This window comes from Clinocottus analis, unplaced genomic scaffold (genome assembly GCF_023055335.1).
Source record: "Clinocottus analis isolate CAN_PGR_092001 unplaced genomic scaffold, fCliAna1.0.p SCAF_16, whole genome shotgun sequence".
In the NCBI taxonomy this organism is placed as follows: domain Eukaryota; kingdom Metazoa; phylum Chordata; class Actinopteri; order Perciformes; family Cottidae; genus Clinocottus; species Clinocottus analis.
This window is the reverse complement of record NW_027175887.1, coordinates 338,865-366,503: the sequence shown is the minus strand read 5'-3', so window position 1 is coordinate 366,503 and position 27,639 is coordinate 338,865. Positions and strand designations below refer to the sequence as shown.

Here is a 27,639-nt window from a genome sequence, read left to right as displayed (position 1 = left end):
ATAAATACATCTGTGATCAACACGTTGATTATACGCAAATATGTTGCTTATACACATATTTTAGTTTTATTGTTTATTACAAATACGTTTATAATTGTGTGCTTGTGTTGTTTTCTTGCTTTCCCCCTGGATTCTAGCATGTTTGAATTTCTAAACTCTGCGGAGAAAAAGAAAAGGGGCGGTGTGAAGCCGGTAACGGGACCGGTCTGAAGACCCCTTGGCGGCCGGTGTGAGGTTGATGATGTGCCGGTAACGACCCGGGGCCGGTCTGAAGACAGCTTGCCTGACACTTATGTGAAACATATTCAAATGAGCGGAAAGAGCCCTGGGACACAACATCCAGTTTTCAAAGTAGTGACTGATATGGATGTGTTCGGAACATTTTTGACCATCATCCAAACATCTTAACTGTACCAGTACGTTTGTGTTTGACACATTAAAACATTTCTGTATGACCACGAGAGTTAAAATGTTTGGATGTGGTCAGAAATGTTCCGAACACATCCATATCAGTCAGTACTTTGAAAACCGGATGTTGTGTCCCGTGGCTCTTTCCGCTCGTTTGAATATGTTTCACGTCAGTGTCAGCTGCAGCTGACAACCCGACTTAGAGAAGACCTGACCCCGGTGCGACAAGGGCTGTTACCGTCCCGGACTCCGGTGCGACGCGGGCCTTTTTCAGGCAAGGGGTCTTCAAACCGGCCCCGTTACCGACTTCACAACGCCCCTTTTCTTTTCTTTTCCTCTGCAGAGTTTGGAAATTTAAATATGCTTAAATCCAGGGGAAAGCAAGAAGACAATAACACAAGCACGCAATTATAAACATATTTGTAATAAACAATAAAACTAAAATACGTGTATAAGCAACGTATACGGGTATAACACACATATTTTTAATACGTCTAGCACCGACGTAATAAGGGAGAAAATATGTTTCTAGTCAACGTAATTGAAAATGCATTTTAGTTCTGGGGGAACATAATTTGTAGGAGACAGGTTGACAAAATTTCACACCAAGGTTTTTTGAAAAGTTGGCAGTTCTGAATACAGTGTTAATATTTGAATGGGCCCCGGGCCACTTTGCACTTAAAAAGTGGTGCCTTGAGGTCAAAAAGGTTAAGAATCCCTGCACTAGATGAGAGAAAATAACCTGTGACGTCCAGCTGACGGATAAAATGTGAAGCTCATTGACGCAGTTTCTCTAAAAAAAAATTCTAGCAATTTCTATGGCTAAATATGTTCTGAAAATAAAGACTGTGTTATATGTGCCGTTGTAAAGTTTTTTACGGCATTGAAAGTACACCTTTGGTTAACCACATGACATTTATTGAAAGGTGGTTGGGGTGGACATAAGGTGCTGGGCTTTGACCATTGAGACTGGGATTCGCATTTTATGACAATGTTGCAAGATTTATGAAAGTAATCCCGAAATCAAGAAATACAATTAAATGTTTTGACTGCTTTAACAAAGATAATTAAGATATAGGAGACTCGGCTGGTACTAATGTATCACGTGTAAAAAAGAAAAAAAAACACATTTATACTTCATGTAAACAACTGCATGGGATTAGCATAATGTGTGTAAATGGAAGACACATGGGTACCCATCGAGCCAATTTTCATTCACATATCTTGAAGTGAGAGGTCAAGGAACCCCATCTGAAAATTACAAATCCAGTTTTGTCTTTATCTTCACCAAAACGTTGTGTCAACACATCTGACTGTAACAAGAGAGACAGCTGTGTGTTTCCTGTACTCAATCTTGTTTAAATCATGATTGTTCTTAAACTGGACTCAATCCCAACTCATCAAATACCGCTGCATGACAACTTTGACATGTTATGGACGCTGTATGACTCTCATAAAAATCTTTCAAAACTTAAAAAAAAAGTTGATCATAAAAACACTTCTGTGTGTCATTCTCGAGGGCAGTAACAAAACGATGCATTGTGCTGTTTGAGTTGGAGAAAAATAAAATGACTAATGATGACTAGTAATAGAACTAAATGGGATATATTATTCCAAAACCCTGACTGTAGAACTCCTTTCACATGTGTGTATCCACAACTAAGTTCCACTGCAAGATGAGAAATGAACACAAAGTGATACATCATAAGTTGCATCACACAGTCTCTCCTGTAGTGACGCAGCAATCAGGATGTCCTCTCTTCCACTGCAGAAAGGATACACACACAGTGTGCCCTTGTAAAGGTGACTTCACTACAAATAGCCTGGCCCTAGATTTGCATACTGTTTCCCAGGAGAAGGATACAGCAGTATGCTTGCCTGGGATCCCTCTATACACACACACACACACACATTTACAAGTGCGAGTTCTGCCAAGTCAGTAAAAATCTGACAGGACAGGCCGTGTTATCATGTGTGTATATGTCAGGGAGTGAGACATAAAAGACGCAGCGGTAGAGGTTGAGGTGCAACAGACAAAACTATATGTGGTCTTGTAGCTGGGTGCTGTTACAGACAGTAGCTCCCGGTGTGCCACATTAGCCCCTGGTGCGCTACAGTAGCCGGGATGTCTGGGCTTACTTCCCTCTGAGGATATTCCCTCTTGTCTCTCTTCCTTTCCCCTTGTTTTATACCCATTCATCACTCGCTCTTTATCTAGTTTGTTTGTCTGGCTGCCTTTATACTCGCTGCACTGCAGCTCATGGTTGTCTGCCTCCCCACCTCCCACCCCTTCCCTCACCGACCTGTTTGCTGTCTCATCCTCTCTTGCTGTTACTGACAGATGGTTCCACGCAGTAGGTGTCAAAGATCAGCTTCGACACAAACAAGCAACACAGGTCTGACAATGCTGCAATATGGTATTATAACTGTTTATGTTAGCTGTTAAGTGTGTAAGGGCAACACAAGTTTGATTTCCAAACCAAACATTTTTGCTTTCTCTTTCAACCATCAAAAGCCAAAAGCAGAATCGGCGTTTCTCACTGAATACATTTTTTATTCTCTTCACCCAACACACATCAAAGACTGCACAGCGTAGCTCACTGGTTGCCTGCTCTCCAACTGCATTTTATTTGCAATAATTGCAATAATTTTCAAAAATCCAATTGTGACCTTAAAATCAAAAGTCAAATCCAATGGTTCCTTCGCTGTTAGCTAACGTAAATGGGTTTGCATTGAATTACATTGTGATACCTTCACGATCAATTAGGTAAAAAACTGTATTGGCCTATAAACTGTAATGGTATCGTGACATGTTCAAATACAGCTTGCAGTCATTATTTACTTATAATATCTAATACGGCGACAAAAAACAAGAAATAATCCTGTCAAAAAAAATTATAGCGGTAGCCAGTAAAAACACATTTGCCCATTGTAGGCTCATGATGATTAGATAAATTGGCTTTTTGAAGAACGTCTGTCGAGCAATAAACTCTGTTTCAGCACCCGGGACAGCGCCACAACGACACACACAGAGACACACACAAAAATATGCCTTCTGAACACAGAAAAGCAGTGCTATCCGCCAGAGTATAACTCGTAATAATTAAAGTGCATGCCTATTTCTTATTTGATGGACCATTTGGGACTTTTTGGGGGGATTTGGACATTGATTATCATGACAACTGACAATGATACAGACCATTCATCGGTGAGCCTCGACGCTTGAATTAACGGGATTGCTTGGAAGCTTTGACTATTGCTTTAGTAATCAAGCCTAGTGGTATTTTGTACATAATTGTCAATACAAACTGAATATGCACTAAATTTCATTTTCAATATATATTAGAAAGTTGACTTCAAAGAAATGACCGCAGACTTGGTTCCTCCCCATACCACCCCACCATAGCTTTGTCTTGTCTTGGGCTGTATTCATTCTGCTACGCAAGGCAGTATGTGCTTGGAGAGATTGTGTGTAAGGAGAGAGCGTGCGACTGGTGGTAAAGACAAGTTACAGGCTACTGTAACGCCTGGAGCTCCCAATTGCGCCATAATGACACGCACCAACAGATACCTAAGGTAGAATAGTGAAAGGGAGGCAGGAGGAGGAGAGGTGCTGTCACGAAGCAACAGGGCTCTGGCATTGGGAGAGCCACCCATCCGTACGCTGGCTGCAGCAGTAAAACAGCCCTGAGCCACACTGCGGAACCTACTGCGTCCAAGTGTTTGTGTGTGCATTTAGATTGACTTCCCATCGGTTGGGTTAATAAGGCCCCCAAAACATACAATGGCTTTGTTGGGAGTAGTAAGTGTACGTACAGACTGATAACAAGAATTAACAAATGACTAAATCATGATTAAGAGAAGCTTAACGCCCACCCTCCCAATCCTACCAACAACCTGCTCTGCTGTAGCACTGCTGCAGACCGCAGATTGCTGCAGTGCTTCGTTCAGTGCAAAGATAGCTCCAATACGCTAAGTAGGGAGGACGGGGCTCTGCCAAATAGTGCCACGGGCTGCCAAAGCTCAGAGTTAGGGCCAAAAGTAGCTGCTGTAAGAAAGTAAATACTGCATGCACCTGGGTGGGACCGGCCACCAAGGGCGCTGTTCAACACTTTCTGCTACTGAAGATTGCCATTAATACAGACAAACATCATAATTTAAACTTGGTGAGTGCAGTTCACCTTTATAACATGCACAAGCCACTGAAGAACAAATTTACAAAATTAAGTGAAGACCATGACCTTGTATGCTGCATCGTCAGCTGCACGAAAGGGGGCCAAATGACTAGATAAAGCCTCCCACTGTCCACTAAAATGATTGACGGCTTGGCCCCACCTGCATTCTCCATATTGATGTTTTAACTGGCTAGTTAGATGAGGTCATCAGCTGAGGGGGGTGCCCCACTAAGATCATATATTGATCTCCTTTTTGTGTGTGTTAATATATCAGTGTATGCACTTTTGACAAGAATCGGTGAGTCGTGTCTTTGCAAGTTAACCTGTTAACAACGTGTGAACATCAGTGGTATCAGTAGTGTTTCATCCTAGGTGATTTGTTCTGTGTAGGGGTGTTTAGGGTGCATAAAAATGGTTAAAACCATGAAAACAGCTCAAAAACAGCTTCATCTGCGAGCGAGTAACGCAAGTGTTAAACAGGCTAGAGTGATTGACATTTCATAACACCTGAAACAAAGTAAGACTGGCGGTAGAGATTAGATGAATAAAGATGATGGAAGCCATGAGTGTGAATACAAATCGTGAGCATTAGTATAAATGTCAGTCTGTGATGACTGACTTTAGGTATTAGAGTAAATTTAACCTGTTATGTGAAGCATAAGCTGGTCTGGCAATGTAAGAGGAGGGCCGGTTGGTGATGGAGGTGGGCCGGTATTGGACCAGCCCAAAACAGTTGGCCTGACAGGATCTCCTTTACTTCTTGTCCCCTGCCAACAGTCAAAGTTAAGGTTTTTTAACCATGACCACGATCTTTGCCGAAAGCAGCTCTTCTTTACTGTGACCACTGACCACTTTCAGCTCTTTTTGTTTTAAAGCGGGCAAAAGACGACGCCACATTAGCTCAATAATGGCAAAACCTTGCAGACCTGTGGCATTGAGAGCCAAACTGAGCTAGTTTTATCTTGCATAGTGTTTCATAGAGGAAGACAACTGATGTGCCATTGGGGAAAGACAAGCGAGGATCCTTTGAACCACTTTTACAATATTTTCTGACCATCTTTTAAACCTAACTGGACAGTTCTGATAATTCAGAGCAGGGTTGGACTTTGGTCAACTTTTGGTGCAACACAGCGTCATCGGGCAAGGTCCTGCGTCCGATATCTTCAGTGGCGTGTAATTAGGGCCAGCTAAGCCTTCTATGCTGGCTTAAACAAAATCATATGCAGCCTGGCCATCACTGTGATCAGCTGTTAAATGCTACATCTGGTGTAATGACAATTTTCAGTCAATTTTCATTTGCAAGTGCCTGCATCATTTCAAGTGTTGATTGTAAAAAAAAAATAAAAAAAATATGTTATTTCTTTGTTTTTTCTTTGTTTTTTTTTCTAAAAAAGTTATTTACATAGCTCAGATTTGTAGACGCCTACATATTTGCAAGCACACATTCCTGATAATGTGAAAATTGCCTTTCTCCAGTACACACCCCCAGCACAGACTCTTCTCGCTCCTGCCATCAGACGCCACAGAACCATCAGACTGACAAACAGTTTCTAACAGCTCCAACTTTTGTTTGGTGCAATACTGTTATATATTTTATTTTTTATCTATTCATTACCTTAAGTTTATTGTAATTCTGTGTTAGGAGGACCGAGCAAAAAAAGGTTTTTGTTGCATAGAATAACTGTCTGTTTTCTGTGTATATGACAGTGAAACATCGTAAATCGTGCCACAATATAATGACTTTGATCGAATGTGACGACCCTTTCTGCCACTGGCCGTTATCCCTGCAGGGTTGCAGGTGGGTGTGGCATAGAATCTCAGTAGTGTAGGGACAGGTGTGCTGATTAGCAGCACTGGAAACACATGTGCCAGTGCACTCTCTTAAAAGACTGTCTGGTCTGAGCTGGCCTCCCTCTCTGTCCTGTTACACCCGTTTGGCTCTTTGTTTAAGATTATGGTTTGTCGCTACACTATCCAACATTGCATTCACACTTTCCACTCGTCCACTTCTCTGCACTGCTGAAAGTGCTGACTCCACACACCATTAGGCTTAGCTTGCATTTTATACTTCCCAAGTTAAGTAAACTCTTTTCGTTAAACTACTCGCTTGTGTGTATCCCCCTTCTTTTCTCATGGCCGTACGACTCCATTCATGACACCAATAACACTGTTCTGACATAGCAACCTATTTAGGAAACGTGGATATTGTGTGGTTTTGATCCGCATGAATAATTTTAGTTGTCTAAACCTAAAGAACCTTTGGAAATTCTTATGAGAATGTGTATTGTTTGTACTAACTTCGGAAGGTACACAATGAGGTGCTATCAAATCCGTATGGGTCCTTTCACAGAGGCCAACTTTTGTTCCCAGTGTGACCCTGCCCACAGCAGCACCTGTAATACAACAATTACCTCAGTATTGCATCAGCTACATCGAGATACATTAGGCAATAAGTGTTTATCTGTGCCCTCACATCTTTTCACTCCCCACGTTTTAATGTTTTTTCAGTGCAAACGATCCTGTGTCCTTGGTGTGGTCTTGTGTGAGGGTTCACTTTGGCTGACACCTAGACTCTGTTTTTAGCCACAATGTCCATTTCAGTTGGTCGGACGCTTTGGTCCAGAATAAAATATCTTTGTCAGCTATTTGATGGATTGCTATTAAATGTTAGATAGACATTCACAGTTCCCAGAAGACTAATGCCACTAACTTAGTTCATCCCTGTGGACCTCAAATGTTATTACTTTATGCAATTTGTTGTCTAACCACATTTGGAGCCAAGCTATTCCGAAAAATCACATGCGAAGGGGAAAGATCCTGTTGTCATGGAGAAATGCAATACGCATTATAGCGTTGCACTCAGTTGGCAAAAAGCAGTACAAATAGTTTTGCGAAGACCAAAGTGTTTTTTCTCTTTTTTGGGGTTAAGGAACTAAATTTAGTTCCTAAAGAGGTTCTTGGGTTCCCTAAAAAGGTTCCTGCAAGGAAGCTGCATCTTTTTCTGCCAGCGACGTGTGGACAAACAAATGGGCACTTATCTGCTAAATTTCCCCCACAGATATTTGGAAGACGTACCCAAAAACATAATGAAAGATGTCTTTTCCAGAAGACCTATAAAAAAAATAATTCTCATGAGACCAAAATGCACACAAAAAGCACATCATGGAGAGAAGGTTAGTGGTCTGATATAGCCTCACGGTCAGGAAGGACTCTACAAATGGAGAAAATGTCTACATCCATAAAGTGAACTGCTCCGAGGTTTCTGGAGGATGATGGTGATTTGCATCTGGGAGAAAAGAGGGACTACGTGGCTTTTTTTCTTCCCAATTCTTCTAGTACACTTAGCCTTTCGAACGCAGCACATTGCAACTGCATCTTTCACTGATGTAAAGAAATGCCCGGGGTTGCATTAACTAGCTGGATCCTTCTTTCCTTCCTTTTCAATTTCTTTTCTTCCTACTTTATTTCTGTTATTTTTTTCCGTCCTCATTCCTTGCTGTCTTCTTTCCTTCTATCTTTTCATTCCTCAATTTATTTATTTTTTTGTCAAATCCACACATTGGCTCTGTGAAGAAACTGTAAACATAGAAAGAACATAGTAGAATAAAATATAGTGTGTGTGTGTGTGTGTGTGCGTGCGTGCGTGTGTGTGTGTGTGTGTGTGTGTGTGTGTGTGTGTGTGTGTGTGTGTGTGTGTGTGTGTGAGAGATAGTGTTAGATGTCCCCAGAGTGATGTAAGAACAGCACAAGACCTCGGGGACGACGAGAATGAGAGCAGGATAATGGAATGTGATGGCATGCAGAGGGACAACCCCAAAGACAGAGAGAACAGCATTTACACACTAATGACAGATGAGAATATAATTTTCTCACATTATAATCATCATGCACCCCCCCCCCCCTCCCTTCTCTCTCTCTCTCTCTCTCTCTCTCTCTCTCTCTCTCTCTCTCTCTCTCTCTCTCTCTCTCTTACAACGAAAATACCTTTCTTTCAGTCACAACTTAAACAATATTTTTCCTCAGGAACTTATACCAAACCACATATAAAGGGGAGAGTCACTATTGGATTTAGCAGTCTGGCTTCCTTTGATAAACCACATGTAGTTGGACTGAGGGAAGGTGACTGGCATGAACTTCCCACATATTCCTAACAGAAATAACTCCAAATATCATTGTCGTGAGTTTAGGATGGACGTCCAGCTGCAATGTTCCAAAAAATAGGGGCAATGAGTCCTACACTGTTCATCCGATATGTATGAACGCCCTCAAACACCCTTAAAGCTGAAAGTCAGCATTTCAACCTCACAGACAATATTTCATTCAGAGGCTCTCCGTACATGGACAACAGTCTACAGCAGCTGGCCAGCTCCATTTCTTAAGAGTGAAAAAAATTGGAAAGGTCTGTCTCTTCCTGTTTTTCCGAAGTTTCTTGTTGTAATAGTGGGTGAGCTGTACCCAGCATGCAGTTCAGCAGTGTAATTTTATTAAATGTACAATTATTAGTGTTACAAAGTGTTTGTCACAAACTGATGTGTCGTGATGTTTTACCCTGTTATAAAGCATTCGTTGTGGGTTATTAATTGTTATAAAGTTATAACCTACCCACTACACCACCGTGCAACTTGTGCAAAACAAAACAAACTGAGTGCAGATATGTGAGCTATCATGTTGTACTAGTGGTTGCAATAAGTGAAGGTTTCTTTATATATTTCCCCCCACCCCTCTTAAAGGTCTTAATTTCCCATTAAAAAATCCCTCCTTAACTTTCCCTAATTACCTACTCCTCTTTATATTCATCTACTCATCGACCTTGCTCCCTCCTCAGTGACTTTATGCCACTTTTTGAACAGTGTGCTGTGGCATTGCATTAGTGTCATTCTTAGATTCTTTTCTCCATGCACATCTTCCCCGTAGGATGCAGAATAGGTACACATGCACAAATCCAATCACTCAAGACTGAGGCACATCAAAGACACAAGGTAAGCTTTACTGCAGACATCATCGCATTATCTGTGGCACATCAAAGACACAAGGTAGACAATGATGTCTGTAATAATACAGACATCATCGCATTATCAGAGCTGAGTACGAGGACTTACGGAGGTGTATGTGTGTGTCCACGAGCATAGGAGATACGGCAGACTCTGCAGTAATTTAAAGAGACGCCCCTCCTTTCCAAGCCTGGTCCTTTCCCATACAGCAAAACTGCAACATATTTTCTCACAAATTATCTTTGTTTTGGATGCATCACAAGAAGAGGTCCTGCATCAACATTTGACTTTCACGTCCATAATTTCCACAATGTTGCAAACATACTTATTTTAAGCCAAACCAAGTTTTAATAAACCGAACTAAGTTGTGTTTTCTTTCCTCTCAAAACGATATTGAGAATGTAATTTAGTCGTTTGGGAATAATACACTGTGGACAGCCACTATGCAGGTCGTCTTCCAATAGAAAGATTGATGGTATGCTGGACCTCAAGTTGGACCTCAAGTAGCCCCCCGCAGGCTAGACATATCGTGTGGCTAAAAAAAGGGTATGTATTATGTAGCTGTTTTTAGCCTCAATACACAAACACTTTCTGTGCAGCAAAATGTGTTCCAATCCCATGAAATCTCATTTTAAATTCAAGCAGAAGTTTTGAATCTCTGATCTTCACTAAGTTTACACACTATGTATATTTAACCTCAAGAAAAAGGCTATAGAACGTTAATACAAACACAAAATGAAAAGCAGAACAATTAATAAAAACAAAAAGTATAGTTTGCGAGGTCAAAAAAAACAACAACCAATTAAGCAACTGTGTGTGTGAGAGAGAGAGAGAATGCACCAGGGGCTCGTCTCCGTGAGTATACGTCAGAGGCGCTGCAACACCTCTTACCCCCACCAAGGGGACGAGGTTATGTGTGTCGAAATGACAAAGTGAAAGAAGGCTCTATTTAGAGGGAAGAAAGGAGTGGAGAAGGTGGAATGGGAGGGATGAGAGGGATCTTCTGATGGATTTTTGGCTACTTAAGAAGGGGGATCCAGAGAGGGAACATTTAGGTGCATTCAAAGTTATACGTTCGTGTGGTATGTGCGTACAAGCTTTATTTTAATGTCTGTTCCCCAGCGATGACACCAGGGCTTTTCCCCAAGGAGGAATTGTTAGGAAAATCCTAAGATTACACCAATGAAATGCAGCTTACAGAGCGTCTCACTGAACACAATGACAATATCTGAACTACTCTACTGTACCTTAATGTAAAATAAAATAATGCAGTATCACAAAAATGTGTCTATTTTCCTGAAGTCAATGCCAACTGGCTCTGTGTCAATCCACCATTTAACATTGACGCATTTATCATCCTTTTAATGGAACTCATTCTGTGGATTGGAGAGGGAACCGTCCTCTCTGTGGCTTGTAATTCTGTGGTGTGGTATGTACGACGAGCTGCTTTTTTGTAGTGAGCGATACTGTTGGTTTGGTCAAACGATTATGAAAGGCTTCCTCGGGTCAATAACTCCCCCGAGGAAGCTCTTCAAATGTCCCGTATCAATAAAGTCACTCTAACTGCAGCGTGTGAACGGAATTTTTTGCGCAGCTTTGCCTGTGATATGTGCATGCGTATTCTTGGGAAATTGGGATTTCTGGGTTTTCTGTGACTTCAAAACGGAGGTTGACCTCACTGCTTCCTAATTCCAAGCATATACTGTATGTAAATAGTTGACGTAATCACCGCCTCTTCTACCGTCGGTTTGTGGACTATGGCTCAGTGGTGAGCAGAGTGGTCCTTCAATCACAGGATTGGCGGTTTGATCTCCGGCTCCAATAGCCCATGTCGATGTATCCTTGGGCAAGACACATAACCCCAAATTGCTCCTATAGCTGTGCCTACGGTGTATGAATGTTAGCTGCTCCTGATGGGTAGGTGGCTATTTAATCAGTGTATGAATGAGTGTAAATGGGTAAATGATGACAAGTAGTGTTAAAAGGGCTTTGAGTGGTCGGAAGACTAAAAAGGGGCTATGCAAGTACATGTCCATTTACCAATACCATTACGGACTACTCCCAGACAATACCGTAGTGGCAACCTCTCAATTAAAGTAGACCCGTCAATCAGTGGCGGGCCATGGGTTTCAGACCTAGGCCTTCAATGAGTGCCGTATAAGTGTCCCAGGAGTTATTGTCACATACAGACCCACTTAATACACGGCGCGTCCACATGTGTGGACAGCAGACACCTGACCCAATGCGCCACACGGCATCACGAGAGCGGACTCCTTTGCCGAGCAACACACAATTACGCAGCGCCCAACGCCCACGGGCCACCTCTGAAGCACGTGGCGGGAGCCTTTCCAAGCAGACCTAGAGCCGGTCGTGTGCACCGCAGCTGAGGAAATGCACCCGGCAAGGGCCAGCACAGCAAGGGGAAAGCCCAACCCTGTCAGGTCAACAACAATGCATAGTGTCCCAATCAATCCAACAAAACACTGACACCCTGCACAGTGCACAGACAAGACATTGCAGCACAACTGCACTGGCAGAGAGAGGCCGCTGGGAGAGGCCAAGGGAAGAGGCACCAGCACCCCCATTGCAATAGCAACAACAGCACTGTGGCTTGTTTATGATTAAATATGACTGTAAATGTAAAAAACAGTAACAGCATAAGCATTTCACTATACCTATGTGGGAAAGGGGTCATCAGTAAGTCCTGAGATTCTAGGTTGTAGGTTTGATGCTAGTTACACTGACCAATCACAGCGCATGTAAATGGTCATGGCTATGACCGATCACACATCCAGACCTTCTAAAGGCTCTTTCATGTATTAATATACCAGCCTGTTCTTTTCAGAGGAAGGCAGGTGAAATGTGATTGGATAAAAATGCTGTTAACCAGGTCCAAAGAAGCCATGCCAGAGGCCTGAAGGAGCAGAGGAACAGATGAAGGCAGCTGTGTAATGAGAAAATAAGCTAATAGGCAAAAATAATTATAATACATGTAGTGTATTTGTGAAAAACAATCACATTATAAAATAACTGTAACTTTGTGATTCTGTTTGAAGGTACTGAGGCAAGTTAAAGGCACTGAGGCATTGGATTCACTTTTCAGAACTGGAGGTTGCCGCTGTCTCCCTGTTGCTCACAGCTCATCATACTTTTTTATGATCAATGGTAAATGTACTTTTATAGTGCCTTTCTCATCTTCCGACCACTAAAGCACTTTAATGCTACATGGCCATTCACCCATTTACACCCATTGATGGTGTGGTAAAGGACAAACAGAGGACAGTATGTTAGAGTCTTCAGTTTTGTGTGTATATATATACATAAATGAGGAAACTGCACAGGCGCACTAAAACCTTTTTCTAAAAATTACACAACTTTTCCACCACATGATATTTGCATTCTGTGTATAAGTAAGTTAATTGTGCAAAAACACAAAAAACACACCTGGATGTTGACACTGGGCCATTAGATGAATAGAGGTGTAATAAGAAAAGAAAAAAACATACACTTTTATTAATCCCCTTAGGGAAATTCTTCTCTGCATTTGACCCATCCTTGATGAAGGAGCAGTGGGCTGCCCTGTGAGGCGCAACAAGGGGTTAAGTGTTGTGCTCAGAGACACTTTGACGTGTGAACTGTGGGGGGACTGGGGATTGAGCCGGCTACCTTGTGGTAACGGGACGACCTCTCATCCCCCTGAGCTACAACCGCCCCAGCTGTAATCCTGCAATGAGCAACACAAGCTCCATCTCAGTGATGTGACTTAAGTCAGTCAGGTGGAATGATGTAAGCTACAAAAACAAAAAACAGCTGCATTTCATTTCCAAAACAGGGTCTCAGTATATAAACAATAGTTCATCGATTCTGCGCTGGACAACATTTGCTTCAGCAGCTGCTTCGCCATCTGAAAGTACCAACAAACAAATGAAGCTGCACAAATCAGCGCTCCCAGACCCCTAGTGAAGATTGAATTCTGTCGTTGATTCAGCACTCCCTCATTTCCGACAATGGCTTTCCGTTTCTGTGTCACTCCTTGGTGCCAGCGACCCACTTCAGCACCGAACGGCTCCACAAGGGAAGAAACAGCACGCGTGAAGCTTTTAATTCTTCAGCGGACAGCTCCGTCGGCTGAAATCTACACCCTGCATTCGCTCGCTCAGCAGTGGGCAGCTCAGCGGCTCGGCACACTGCTAGGATTCAGACCGTTCAAGTTCATCAAACACTTTTGCACAGAACCGACCACAATCTGAAGAGCAGCAGTCTTTTCTTCAATTTGGCTTAGAAACGTTTTTTTTTTCTCTCTCTCAGAGTGAGGCAGAGGTGGTGCATTATCTATCTCATCCACGTGCATGCACAAGGATTGTTTATGGTCAACAAGCTAAACTGTGAAAAAATGGTTACACAGAGAGTCTGTGTTATCAAAAATGTAAATCCCCAGGTATTTATTGTCTGCAGTTTTCTGTTGTGGTCCCAGTAATACTTGTTCCTAAAGTGTGCTGAAGTAGCACGTCACACGACATATGTGACATTTGAGATTGAGGATACGACCACAAATACTTATGCACAACAGAATTTCATTCCACTAGCAGAATGTTATTTACACAAAGGTAGATCTCCTGTTTTCGAAAGCATTTCAAAATGAAGTAAAAAAATAAAAATAAAGTTGTATTCCATGTTATTCCTTTCTCACACTGTTATGGAAAAAAAAAGTTAAGGATGCTGTAATTTGCCAGGTGTGGGAGCAAGCTTTGTTTTTTCTCTTTTAACATCTTCAAGGTTGTGCCCAAAACCACGGAGGTGTTCAAGGGCAGACTGTAAAAGCGAGGAGCGTGGCTATTCAAAACAGGCGGAGCTTCTTGAGAAGTGGTTAGACGACAATATCTATGAACCACCTCGTTTGAAGCATTCTGGCTTAAGTGGGGGTCAAATTAGCATCATTGTTAATTAAAGAACACAAACTGACGGATTCACAAATGTGTTTGGGGATTTTTACAGGAATGGCTCTCTCAACAAAAATGTGTGACAGAAGGAAACAGGACTCTTCATTTGGGCACCCAACTCCGGTTGGGTGTCTCTATACAATGCTGGGAGCACGAGGCAGCTGCTCAGCCACGACAAATGAAAGTGTGTCCAGGCATGTGCATGTGACTGATGCAGCCTTTGTGTTGCTGGGAGTTGCTGTTCTTTACTAACGGAAGCCTAAAGCAGAGCATATGGTGTTATTGGCTGTTACAGGGCTTTGAGGATGCAGCTCAGTGCACGTTAACAGCTGCTGAGCCGAAAGCAACTGTTCCTGAGATTTCCTTGTTTTCGAAGAGATTGTTGGTGAATAACATTTAAGGCCTAAAACAACCTGAAACTGACTTTTTTTTAATGACATTATAGTGCCACAAAAACTCATAAAGCGGAGGTTGTGTAGTGGCTGTACAAAGAATCTGACTTTGTGCACCACGGAGCGCTGTTCGCATCCTTTTTAGTCACGACCTTGATCTTTTTTCAGTCGTAGCCAAATGGCTTTAGCTGCTTGAATGTTGTGTTTTTAAACCACAACAGACAACTGTCACTCAGTATGCTTTTAACCATCATTCCCTTTATATTCCCCTTATATTCCCCTGTATATCATTCCCCTAACTATACTTTTGACACATCCTAAAACATGTGTCCAGTTAAACCTGAGTGTCAGTGTGTTGAAAGTATTGCAGGGGTGCATGTGCTGTTGGTTTTGGTCTTTCCATAGGATTTGTTAACGTTTAAATGTAAAGGAAAAATAATCTTGTTTGGAGATGCCATACTGAGCATTGAAAACTGTTGTCAGGAAGCTGTCTTGTTGCAGTCTGAGCAGCTCCTTGTGGTTTTTTTCCAGCCTTATCTGGTTTTTAGAGCGTAAACACCGGCACCAAAACAGTGAGGATTAAATGGAGCCCAAATCATGCCAGTAAGGTAAGAGATCAGCTGCATTTCTTACCTCCCTCACACGCACACGTACACACACACACACACACACACACACACACACACACACACACACACACACACACACACACTTGCTGCACAGCGCGTCATAGCAGATCATTCTGCCAAAATCTGCTGCATGTGTGAATGTACTGTATGTGTTGAAGGCTTGGGGCTTACTGCACATGCTATTAGCTGCTTTTGTGCAAGTGTTTGTGTCTCTGCATTTAGCTAGTGCATGAATGTGTGTGCAGGTGTGCGTTATTGACCCCCCTATGAAGCAAGAGGACAGTGGAGATCACTCCGAGGTTAAACGCTTTATTTCTTGACATGTCATCAAATATAATATGGTGTCCGTCTTTCTCTCTCTGCACCCTCTCCTCTTACAGTCTCCCTCTCTCCCTCTCTCACTTTCTCTTTCTCTTTCTCTCCTACGAAGGGCAACAAGGAGAAAGAAAGCTCTGTCGCAGCATTATCCTGAAAAGCACAGAGGGGGAAGGGGGACCCTGGTGGATATATTGCCTATAGCGCAACTAAACCACGAGAGAGGGAGGGGGAGAGAAAGAGTAATGCTAAAGGTTTAAGAAGAAAAAAGAAAGAAAAAAAACAGGTGGAAAGACATTAAAAAATGTCAGGAGAGGAAAATATATGTTGAAACCCGCTAGTGTGTGTCATTAAATATCATCTGGTTGTCATAGTTTTTGCTGCAGAGAGGATTGAGATCTTGCGGTTACCGTCGAGCGCTGCGCTTCAGTACTGAAGGTCAGAAGCACTCTACTCGCTCCATAAATAAAACTGGCAAAGTCATTGTTTTTGGGTGATTCGGTTAATAAACTGGGGCCAGCTTCCACCCACTGACCACCTGTCTCACCTGAGCTCTTAAAGGAACAGATCTACATGTTGGGTAATAGACCTCGCTTTCCTTCTTTTTTTTTTCCTCCTGTCAGATGCAAATATGTAAAACCAGGGAATGCTTATTAATGCTTAGCATAAAAGACACAAAGCATCTTATCCTTCTTACTTTGGAGTAATTGAGTGGTAATGTGGTACTTAAATTGTTCATCTATTACTGTTTGTTTATACTATTTATCTGTTTGAGTAAACTATAACTTCTCTGCTACTTTAACCCAGGTTCATGGAACCTTAAACAAATAAAAGGTTAAACAATAATACAATCAGGGTAACCTAATTAAATAAGTTATTAAGTTAATTGACAATAACTTAGAATGGTGGGTTACACTGTTGGTTTTACCTGTTGTCTTTGTGTGCTGTTCCTTTAAGAAATGCAGCACCCAGTGTTACTGCAGCGCCGCTTGCTGGTGTGTGTGTGTGTGTGTGTGTGTGTGTGTGTGTGTGTGTGTGTGTGTGTGTGTCTGTGAGAGATAGAGAGAGAGAGAGAGAGAGAGAGAGAGAGAGAGAGAGAGAGAGAGAGAGAGAGAGAGAGAGAGACAATAGAGCGAAACTGTGCAGGAGAATGCGCCAGACTGAAAGAGAGGTTGAAAACAAGTGAAGAGACAAGCAAATAAGTACAGAAGTATGTTTTGAAAAGTGTAAACTTTAATGTTTGTATGTGGATGATGTTATGTTCCTGTTGCTGTTGCTGAAAGAAATTTAATTAAGTTTTGAGTTGGTGAGTTATAACTTTATCTTTTACGTGTCAAACGAGTATGCTATTTCCTTGTTTTGTGAAGCTAAATGTGGAGCTAAAATGGGACGCAGCTAAACCAAGATGGTGGGAATAAGTTCATATTGTGTAGGGGTTTTTTTTGTGTAAAGTGAACTGGGAAGCTACATGCTATAACATGTTCAAGTCTAGCTTCATTAGCAAGGTTCAGTGAACAGTGCCGCCAATTTAGAGTGTGGTTCAGATGGTTAATCTGTATATAGGTGCTAGTTCTACTCAAGTACTTAATTTTGTGATTTGAATATGTAAGATTAAAATATTTTTATGTGTATAGCACTGTTGTACAACAGGCCAGGTTTTTTAGGCGAGATGATCACTTAGTGTTTACACACTGGAAGCCGGGAAAAGAAGACAGCAAGACACCCATAGAGGAGAAGTCGAGTTGATGCAGTTGCTTCTGCCGGACCAAACTACGCACCTTAGATAAGGACACACTGATTCACACACCTGAGTCGTGGTAGGACTAAAACTTTCACTTTTTTGCTGCAAAACGCAGTGGACTTAATTTGTACTTTTCAAGAGGACTAATTACTTGTGAAATTGAGTTAATGATCTTATACTCTATGATATCGTGTGAGAGTTTTGGATTTTGTTTTTATATTAAGTTATACTTTATTTTCCATTGATTTTGTGCCAAACCGTCAATGCAAATAGGTAGTGTTACTATGAAATCTAAAATGTATTTACACGTTAAGTAAATTAATTTAGGACTAAATTAAGTTAGGGCTAAACTGACTAAACTATCATAGGATATGATAGAATGAGAACTTAGAACTGAATCAACTAAAATAGACAAGAGAACCTAAATAACAACTTAAAGGAACAAGAGAAAACTATTTCTCTTGAGCTCAAATAGGTTTAAATCAAATCAAAGTGAGATAAAAAAGGGAGAAATATTTATTTTCTGAGATTCGGGTAATTATTTTTGATGTTTTCAAGGGATTAACTGCACAATTCCTGTGTGTATTGGTGAGGTAATGTGATATGTGATGCCTATGTGCACCTCAGAATCCGTTGTAGGTTTATCTTACTTAGAGTAATTTTGTTATTTTGATGTCCGTTTTTCTCCAAAGGTCCAGCAACACAAGCAATCAGTGCATTTGTGCAACCACTGTGGTGTTTAGGCAACACAACTGTTTAGGAAAAGATCATGTTTTTGGTTAAACTTACTACCGAAGTATAGGTATAGCAGTGTGGTGAAAGTTGACTTCTAGTTCCACACAGGATACGGTGGTCTCCTCGGTGAAAGTCAGGGTTCTTTGGAACCATCCATCCACACCAACCTTCTCACGGACTATCTTTATACTACGTCCCTGTACTGTCAGGATTATGTGGATTCCATACACATTATAGTGCATCACATTTCGTAGGTACAGATACCACTATCTGTACAAGGTACAGTTATCTGTACCTACTGTACTATGGGAAAAGCCTGGGCTGATAAATTACTCGTTATTATGATATATTTTTTCTGAAGATCAATATCACAACAATTTGATTCCTGTTTATTTTCCATAAATAGGTGTATATGTTCTATTTTTTTCAAATTAGTTGCGGTACTCTAGTATGATATTGTAGCCGCTAATGTTATGGGTTGAGTTTTGGTTCCTGTTTTATTTTGTAGTCTTGTGTCCCCTGCGTCTCTGCACTTCCTGCTCTGGTAATTGTCTGGGATTGTCTGTCTACTTGGTTCCTGATTGTGGATTCCCTGCACCTGAGCTGCCCTCATTGTGTCCACCTGTTGCTCGTTACCTCCTCTTGTATTTAAACCCCATTTGTCTCCTGTCTCCTTGTTGGTTTGTACTTTGTGCCTCCGTTATGTGTAGAGGGCCTGTCATGTTTTAGTTTTCCTTCAAGTCCCAACTTGATTCTGTTTTTTTGCTTTTTGGGCCCGGGCTGTTTTCTAGCTGGTCCTTGTTTTTTTGTTAATAAAGATTCTCGAATGGCGTTTGGGTCCTGCTTCTGACACCTCCCTCATGTGACAGCTAAATGCTGCACTACATTCACCAACTAGATTTTCTGTCTGCTGTTTGGTGCAGAGCAGGTAGTGTACAGTAGGTTAAACCGCTTTAAATTATTTTTTTTAAAACTGCTCGCAGCTGCTGGTGAGAAAGGTCAGTTGGAACAGTTTTGGTCAGTGTGTCAAAGTTCAGCTATTACTCAATCCCTTCTGTATTACCTCGTCGGCTACATCACTCTCACCTGCCCACTCTGCTGCACCTATTGCCTCTAGTGCACCAGCTTCACTCTCACTCACTGCCAGATAGTTCTCCGCATTTATGCCCAACCCTCCATCAATTACTCCCGGACTGCTTTCCTGTTGATGAACCTGCCCGTTTAGATTTCCCCGCCTTGTCTTTGTCCCAGAAACACCGCCACAGCCTTATATCCCCGACCATGATAACTGCCTCAGCTCCCCCTGGTTCCTGTCGGCTTTTTCCCCGGAAGCAGGTTCTGCCCTTTTTTGTCAAATCTGCCTGAAATAAAGTTTTAAATGTTTGATGAACCCATTCACTGTCGTTTTCAAAAATAGGCAACTAGCGAGAGCTACAACGGATATGTCAAACCACACTTTGATTGTGGGTCTTATAGCTGATTATCAATAAGAAGAGACAGAGAGACGTGTGCTTGAATGTCAGTGGGAAGAAAAGTTGTTTTCACTTTCATAAACAATGTGGCTGAGGTCTAATCCCCTCAATGGAAACTTATTTCAATCGACTCACTGCAGCATAGGCAGTAAGGGTGCAATGAATCATAAAACTCATGGTACGGATCGAATGGAGTGGAATCACGGATGGGATCTGCCCAAAAGAGAATAGGGAGCAAAGATAACTTTTAGAGATCCCTATTCAGGTTTTTTTGCAATTAAAGGTGACATATTTTCAGATACAGATCGTTGTGTTGTTTGGTTGTCGCAGCTGGTTCTCACCAACACTACATTGTCTAAGATTACATGTGAACACATTATGGTAACGTTATAAATTACCTTCACCCAATAACTAATTTCCACTGTACAGAACACTGATAAATGCTTTACAATGTCACATAATCAGAGATCAACAACTAGAAAAACATCAACGATGTCCCAATCACATGTTCTTCTGAATATTGTAGGCTAACAATAAAAATAATAAAAGTTTTTCACATTGTGATAGTAACGTTGAACTGTGTCATCTTTACTTAGATGTTGAACCATTAGGTGTATCAGTATGGATCCACAGTGGTCCGTTAAACCACTAGTGGGCACTGGGCAGTACATGCAGACACAAAACAATCGCTTTTGTGGCAGTCCAATTAAATGCAAATGTTATTTTTTAATCCTTGTAACTGTATACGCCATTCAAATTATCCTTTTCACTTTAATGAATTTCATTGTTAACGAAGGAGTATAGATCATTGCTGCTTTAAAGCAGTGGTCCCTTCTTGTGTCCACAACTGCCTTTGATGTTTATTGAAAGAAACGTGATGACGCTCAACTGTCTGTTTGTTGCGTAGATAGTTACGTGTGTCTAGAACAGGGAAATCTTTTTTTTTATTATTTAGGTCACATCACCTAACCCAAAACTGGACACATCAGTAGTCAGTATTGTATGTGCTGACAGGGTTGGGCATAGCTGAGCTTTCTGCCTGCCTAACTGCAGTATTAAGTACTATGCTTCGGCCATGGCGGCACAGACAGCATAATGATGAGGAACAAAAATAACTTGCGTGTGCAACACGGCCGCTGAGAATGAGGTCAAAATGACATTAGCGGTGCCGCAATTGGCTGCGTGTGGTGGAAGACACAGAAAAGCGTGTGTGAGTGTGGAGGTGTGTGTTGCTACTGTGTTGGTGTTTTGTTTCCCTCCTTGAGAAGCTGGGAATTGCCATGGCTGTGTGATTGGATGGAGAGAGTGGGGGTGGAGGTTTTGCTTACACAGGAGCCTCATCCAGCTGAGAGATCCACCTGAATGAGGATTGCCGAGACGCACTGCCCCAATCGATAAGTGGATACAAGAGTCCCAGCGTACCCAGCTCAGCAGAAAAAAAGAGGGAGGGGGGGGGGGGCATTCAAATAGGGGCAGTGGGAAGAAAAACGGTGTTGTGGTGCAGAAAGTGACTCCCATTCTGTTCTTCTTCTTCCGCTTCTTCCCCGACCGCTTTCTACTCTGAATGCATCTCAACACACACACACACACACACGCACACACACGCACACACACACACGCACACAACCAAAAACACCTCTCATCCTGTCACCCCCTCCCCTCCCCTCTCTGTCTCTCCCTCCTTCTCTGCAGCAGACTAGAGCGCAGTCAGCTACTACGGGGACTGCAGTGTTACGCTATAGCACAAGCGGAGAGCTGGAGAGAACCAGAGAAGAGGGGGGGAGGGGCCTCAATAGCGATAATATGCAATCCAGCACTCAGCTCTGAAATCGCGGTAATAAAGCATGCACGAGCCGTCCATGGTGACGACAGGGAGAGGAGTGGGAGAGGCTGCAGAAGAGAAGAGGACAGAAGGGGAAAAGGAATAGAAATGGAAAAAAACGTGCTGCATTTGCGGTTATGTTGCATATGTGTGTGACGGACGGATGCACAGAATTTAACCTGCTATTAATTTCCTTCCCAGTCGAGAGACCGCTCATAAGGTTCGCCCTTGTCATTCTCCAACAAGCTAATCAGCTAAAACCGAGCTGACTGCCTGACCTCAGCCTACCTGAGTGCCTCCGCTGCTGCTGCACTGCTGCCATCACTTCCTCCCCCTTTTCCAACCTGTCACCCGCGCTGGCACCGAAAACTATTGACTGCAACACTTTCAAAGTCACCTCAGCTGTCAAACTGATCCCCACGCCCCAAAAAAGAAACAAATTGAAGGCTTGGGTGGTGTACCCAAGCCTTCAATTTGTTTATTTTTTGGGTGGAGTGGGATCACTTGTTTGACTGCCATTTCAATTTTCGAACTTGACGAATTCTTCTTGGGGAAGAAGAGCAATGCTGGAGGTTTACACACCATCCAAACTCCTTGTAAGTCCCTCTCCTCTTTTAGGTGTGTGCTATGAACCAGTGGTTCTTAACCATCACAGATCTACCGACAACGACCGACACCCCTGGTGAAGAACACCAAGTACCGCAATATGTTTAACCAAACTCCCCCATGTCGAAATTGCGTCCTTACTGTAGGGTTGATTTTGCCGCTTTCACGAGTAATACACAATAACAATTTCCACTAGTTAAATGCATAGGAAAGCTTCCTGCACTGAATGTTGGCATTGGCCACAAATTGTAAGGCGCAAAATCAACTAATTGGGACATCATCTCTCGAGGAAAATGAGCTGAAACATGCTTGACCATACCCGCATGTTCTTAGACTTGTGTGTGTGTGTGTGTGTGTGTGTGTGTGTGTGTGTGTGTGTGTGTGTGTGTGTGTGTGTGTGTGTGTGTGTGACAGATCTGACGATTAAATCAACTAATTGATTGTGGACATAAGCAAACAGCAAAGACAATATTAGCCAACTAACACATATGATATTGTCAACTAATCGATTAGTGAATTATCAGATCTGTCACACAGCTGAAAAATAAGGGTATAACCACAGCACAAGTCTTCCTTTTGCCTGGACTGATTGTGTTAAGTATTTTAGCAACAGGGACTAATATCATCAACACACAATCGTAGGAACAGGGATGCACTGATATTGGGACGATACTGACTCAAATAACTTGGTTGGGTATCTGTGACCATAGAATCGCTTAATTCAACTCCATTCCTGTACCCACGTTTTAACCAATAGGTTATACAGTATATATATATATATATATATATATATATATATATATATATATATATATATATATATATATATATATATATATATATATATACTGTAAGTGTTTTTTTAAGTTAGGAAAGCAATGTTTGAGTCAAGGCTGAATGCAAGGAATGATCAATCAAACGCTGGCCAGGTAACGATATAGGGACTAAAATAGAATCAGTCACTCTACATGGAATTGTGGCCAAAAGTTTTAACTAGTAACGTTCTGGGTTGCTGGAATCTTCACAACTCTATCTCTTTTGATAGATACCACCCCTTCATCACCCGTGTTCCACCCTTGACCCCATATCATCATCACGCACTGCGACTCCACCAACTATGCACCAACCCTCACCCTCCGCATCACACATTTTGAATAATCTGGCAGAAGTCAAGGGTGTACATCAGCCACCGTTAAACCCGTCTATCACTGTAAAGTGGCCTGTGCTATACACGCTAATTCATCTCCCACTCCCAACACTTACCCTCCACTTTACTACATGAAGGGTACACTTTGTCCTGCATTTCCACTGGACATCTTTTTCTTTCTTTCTTTTTAAGCCACCAAGGCTTGCCCATCGGTGCTATAAAACAGGGTTGTTCCTGCCAGGTACCAACTCTACATATGTTTACTCTAGTATGTTGAAGCCAATGTGAGATTGAAGTCACTCATGTCGTTCTCCAGTTTTCATCAATCAGCAAAGGGTCCAGAAAACTGACGAATGCAGAGAGGAAGAGCAGTGTTTTGTGGCGCAACAGTTTTTGCAGCATTACATCCAGGTAACTTGCCAGCACACAGAACTATACGCACAGTCATGAATAAAAAGAAACACACACCACCCAGCATGCTATTGGATGCATCGTGAGGTTCACGCTTTGGTTTTTGTTTTATTTATAGCCTGTGAAAGAACTGCACTATACCACCAACCTTTGGTTACTCAGTAATTAAGTAGATCACTGGACCACATGTGATCGGATGGTTGCAAAGAACTTGACTCTAAATCAGGGTTGTGCCTATTTCATTAGTAATAAAACTGTGCCAGCATTCATTTTGCAAGAGAAATCATTTGGCACACATGCATGTTGATGAGAGAGAGAGAGAGAGAGAGAGAGAGAGAGAGAGAGAGAGAGAGAGAGAGAGAGAGAGAGAGAGAGAGAGAGAGAGAGATTAAAAGTGCAGAGAGAGGCTGGACTGAAAAGGCTGGACTGATGCGCACTGACGCATCAGCGGTGGTCAAGTCTGCATACGATAATATCAATGGGAGAGATTAAAAAGAAAAGAACAGCAGAAGGAGAGTAGGAGGGGTGGGGGGGAACGCCAGAGGAAGGGATTAAACATGGCAGTGAATTTGATATCCTTCCACTCCTGCAAAAACACTTTGAGAGTGTAACTTTACGCGCGACAATGCGCAGTGGCCAAACACTGTGCCAAACGGCGCATGAGAGTGCAGCGCAAAGAATAAAAGATATATAATAATATTAAAGGTGCAGAAAAACGGGAAAGTGAGAGAGTGTGTGGAAAGGGGGGAGGGGGGGGGGGGTCGGGGAGGGGGGCAGAACGGACACTTATCCGGCCACTCACCCGCGCGTATTTGGAGGAGTACGGGTCCTCGAACAGCGCCCACATGTAGGGCCGCCACACTTCCCACCTCGTCCTCCTGCGACCGTCCTCCTGCATGCACAGCCGCTTCAGGTCGCCGTCTGCCCCGCCGGTGAGCGCTGGGTCGTCCTCCGGCGCGTCCGGCTCGGGGGTCTCAAAGCTGTCCAAGGCTTCCTCGGCGTCGCGATGCTGCCGGTAGTTCATCCAGCAGCACGCCTCCACGTCCGTCTCGTCGATGCCCCAGAAGGCGAGCTCCTCCTCGAAGAGCGGCCCGCACACATCGTTGGGGCAGTGGAGCTTGCCAGTGCGGTAGTAGTTGAGGATGAAGGCGAAGGTGGCCGGGTGTCTGTCGAAGAAGAACTCGTCGGACTTGGGGTCGTAGTCGAAGTTGCTGTAGGCGTCGGGCTCGGTCAGCCAAGACAAGCGCGTGCCCGGCAGCGTCTTCAGGGTGCTCCGGTAGGTCTCGTGTCGGATCCCGCCGCAGTTGATCACGATCTTCTCGCTATCTGACGCCGAGCAAGTCATGACTGCGCTGGAGCATGCTTCGGTCGGCGCGCCCGACTGCTGCTGCTGCGGCTACTGCCCTTCCCCATCCACCGCCTGGTCCCTCGCTCGGAAGGCTACTGTTACACTGTCCCAGCAAGGAGTCACAGGGCCAACTGAGAGGAGGAGAGGAGATGAAGGAGAAGAGAGGAGAGGGAGGAAAAGAGAGGAGAAGGAGGAGAGGAAGGAGGAGTCTGTGTGCGAGTGTGTGTGTGTGTGTGTGTGTGTGTGTGTGTGTGTGTGTGTGTGTGTGTGTGTGTGTGTGTGTGTGTGTGTGTGTGTGTGTGTGTCCGCGCGTTGTGAGATGCGGATTTTATGAATCAATAGATGTGTCCGCTGAATCACTGACTGCCCGATTGACTGACTGATTGAATTTATATTACCGGATCATTTGATGTTATTATAAGGTCAAAACTGTCGTTGCAGCTAAACAAATCTATTCACATTCCGCACGTCGTGTCTCTCTGGTAGCTACAGATGAATCTGCTGCATCTGTGGATTGAAATGAAAAGAAATGAGAGTCAGTGGACTGAGAAGAGGAGAGAGTTTTTTTTTTCACAGTAAATGGTCAAAAACAGAATTAACGGGAAACTGCATGACATTGTTGAAGAAAACTACATGTTCATTTGTATGTGGGACAGAGGAACGCCCTTTGTGCAAGACTAGTCCAGTTCTTCCACCACACCAACCTTGAGGGGAATTAAAAAAAAATCTTTACAGAGTACGGGACGTTGTCATGTTGCGACAGGAAATGGCCGAACACAAACCGTTCACACTAAGTTGAAAAAATAGTATATGCCTCACATATATATTTATATGGCAGAGGTTTATAAGGGAAAGGTCAGCTGATTTGAGGGAGGAGCGTGAGGGGCGCAGGGGACGGGTGTGGGGGGTAGAGATCCATAGTCAGTGTAACTACAGTTGTTGGTGGTCAGTACACCAATGTTTTGAGCAACAGACCAGCACAGTTTTACTGCAGCTTGTAAAATTGTTACAAAATGCAGCAATCTTGGTTTCAGATTACAACTGAAGGGGCAAATTATTAAACTAAGTTTGCAGTGCATGCTGGTACACCCTGGTAGAGCTGTGCCTGTCTCTTCCTCTGCCTCAGGGTATGGTCACACAAGCACCTGGGGCATATTCGCATTAAAGTTTTTCAAAGTTCAACTCGTAGTCATTGGCAGGGGGCAACCTCGGGTTCTGAGTGCCACTTAATATTAGATGCATTTTTGCCTGGAAAAAATCAGCCAATGTTTGCCCTTGACTCCATCTCCTCTTCCTAATCTGGTCAGTGTGGGTCTATATTGTGGAAGGGACAAAAACACAAGTTAATTTCTTCAGTTTTTGTTACAAAAACTGTTAACTTTTTCTTAAGTTATTTATTACTTTAAACAAGATGACATATTTTACATCAAACATTTTTTCTTTCTTAGCGGGTGTTGATGATTAGTTAAACATAGACTCCCACTAACCGCTTTGTTACTACTTTCAAGCTAACTAAACCAACTGAACCAATTGACAAAGCTCGCGTTAAGAATATGGTCTGCATACCTGACCTGACACTTCATCCATGTTCTGTGATCACGATGAAAATCTTGGAAATGACGTTTTACAAAAATAAAATTGACAACAGACCACAAATTAGGACTTAAAACAGATATTTCCCACTACTTCGAAATAGTGCGGTATTTGGAAGTTGTTGTGGCACTAGGTTACTTCCTGTTAGGGTCCCACAGTTGATTTGTTAGAGCGGTTGATGTTTCCTAGCAATGAACATTCAAACGTACTTATTTGTGCTCATTCTGTAAAACTGTTTCTTTCTGTTTAATAAATTATGGACGTGATAATATTTTGTCAGCATTTTTTTCTTTATTTGTCTATTTTATGTTGTGAGTATAAAAACATCCACCACACAAACAGTATGTCGTCAAATAAACGTCCATGTAAAAGTAAAAAATCTCGTAAAAGTAGTGCCAGTATCTCAACAATCTTGTACACTTAAGATTCGGTTCAGTGTCCTGCATGGAAATGAGTCTCCTTTACCAAAGCTCTCATCTGCTCTCTCTCTCTCTCTCTCTCTCTCTCTCTCTCTCTCTCTCTCTCTCTCTCTCTCTCTCTCTCTCTCTCTCTCTCTCTGCTGCATCACTCCCTTCCTCCACACCGTCTTCCAATCTACTAAAACACTTGGCTTGATTAGAGCGAAACAGGAGGGGTATGATAGAGTGGTTCACGACCACCGCCCCATTCTCTCTCTCTCTCTCTCTCTCTCTCTCTCTCTCTCTCTCTCTCTCTCTCTCTCTCTCTCTCTCTCCCTCCTTCTTTCTATCTTTTCCTCTCCAAGATAGTCCCTCCTCCACCACCAGCGAGAGAGAGAGAGGCCAGAAGCAGAACGAGTATTTGCTGAGCTCCACAAAATGGGGGGAAAAGACTGCAGACTGTCAGATCATTAGTGCTCTACCAATTCTCTCTCTTTTTCTCTCTCTCTTACTCTT

The 27,639-nt window shown here is 42.7% G+C and overlaps 1 protein-coding gene across 1 annotated transcript in view; it reads right to left on the bottom strand.

The window, feature by feature from the left end:
* Positions 1–26,819, bottom strand: part of LOC137786247 (voltage-gated potassium channel KCNC1-like) — a 90,686-nt gene extending 63,867 nt beyond the window's left edge. Inside the window, exons 1-2 of the mRNA XM_068577989.1 lie at positions 26,704–26,819; positions 24,587–25,639 (exon numbers count right to left, since the gene is read on the bottom strand). Coding sequence (XP_068434090.1) covers positions 24,587–25,129 — 543 coding nt within the window. The 5' untranslated portion in view covers positions 25,130–25,639; positions 26,704–26,819. The remainder of the gene's footprint in view (positions 1–24,586; positions 25,640–26,703) is intronic.
* Positions 26,820–27,639: the final 820 nt, after the last annotated feature.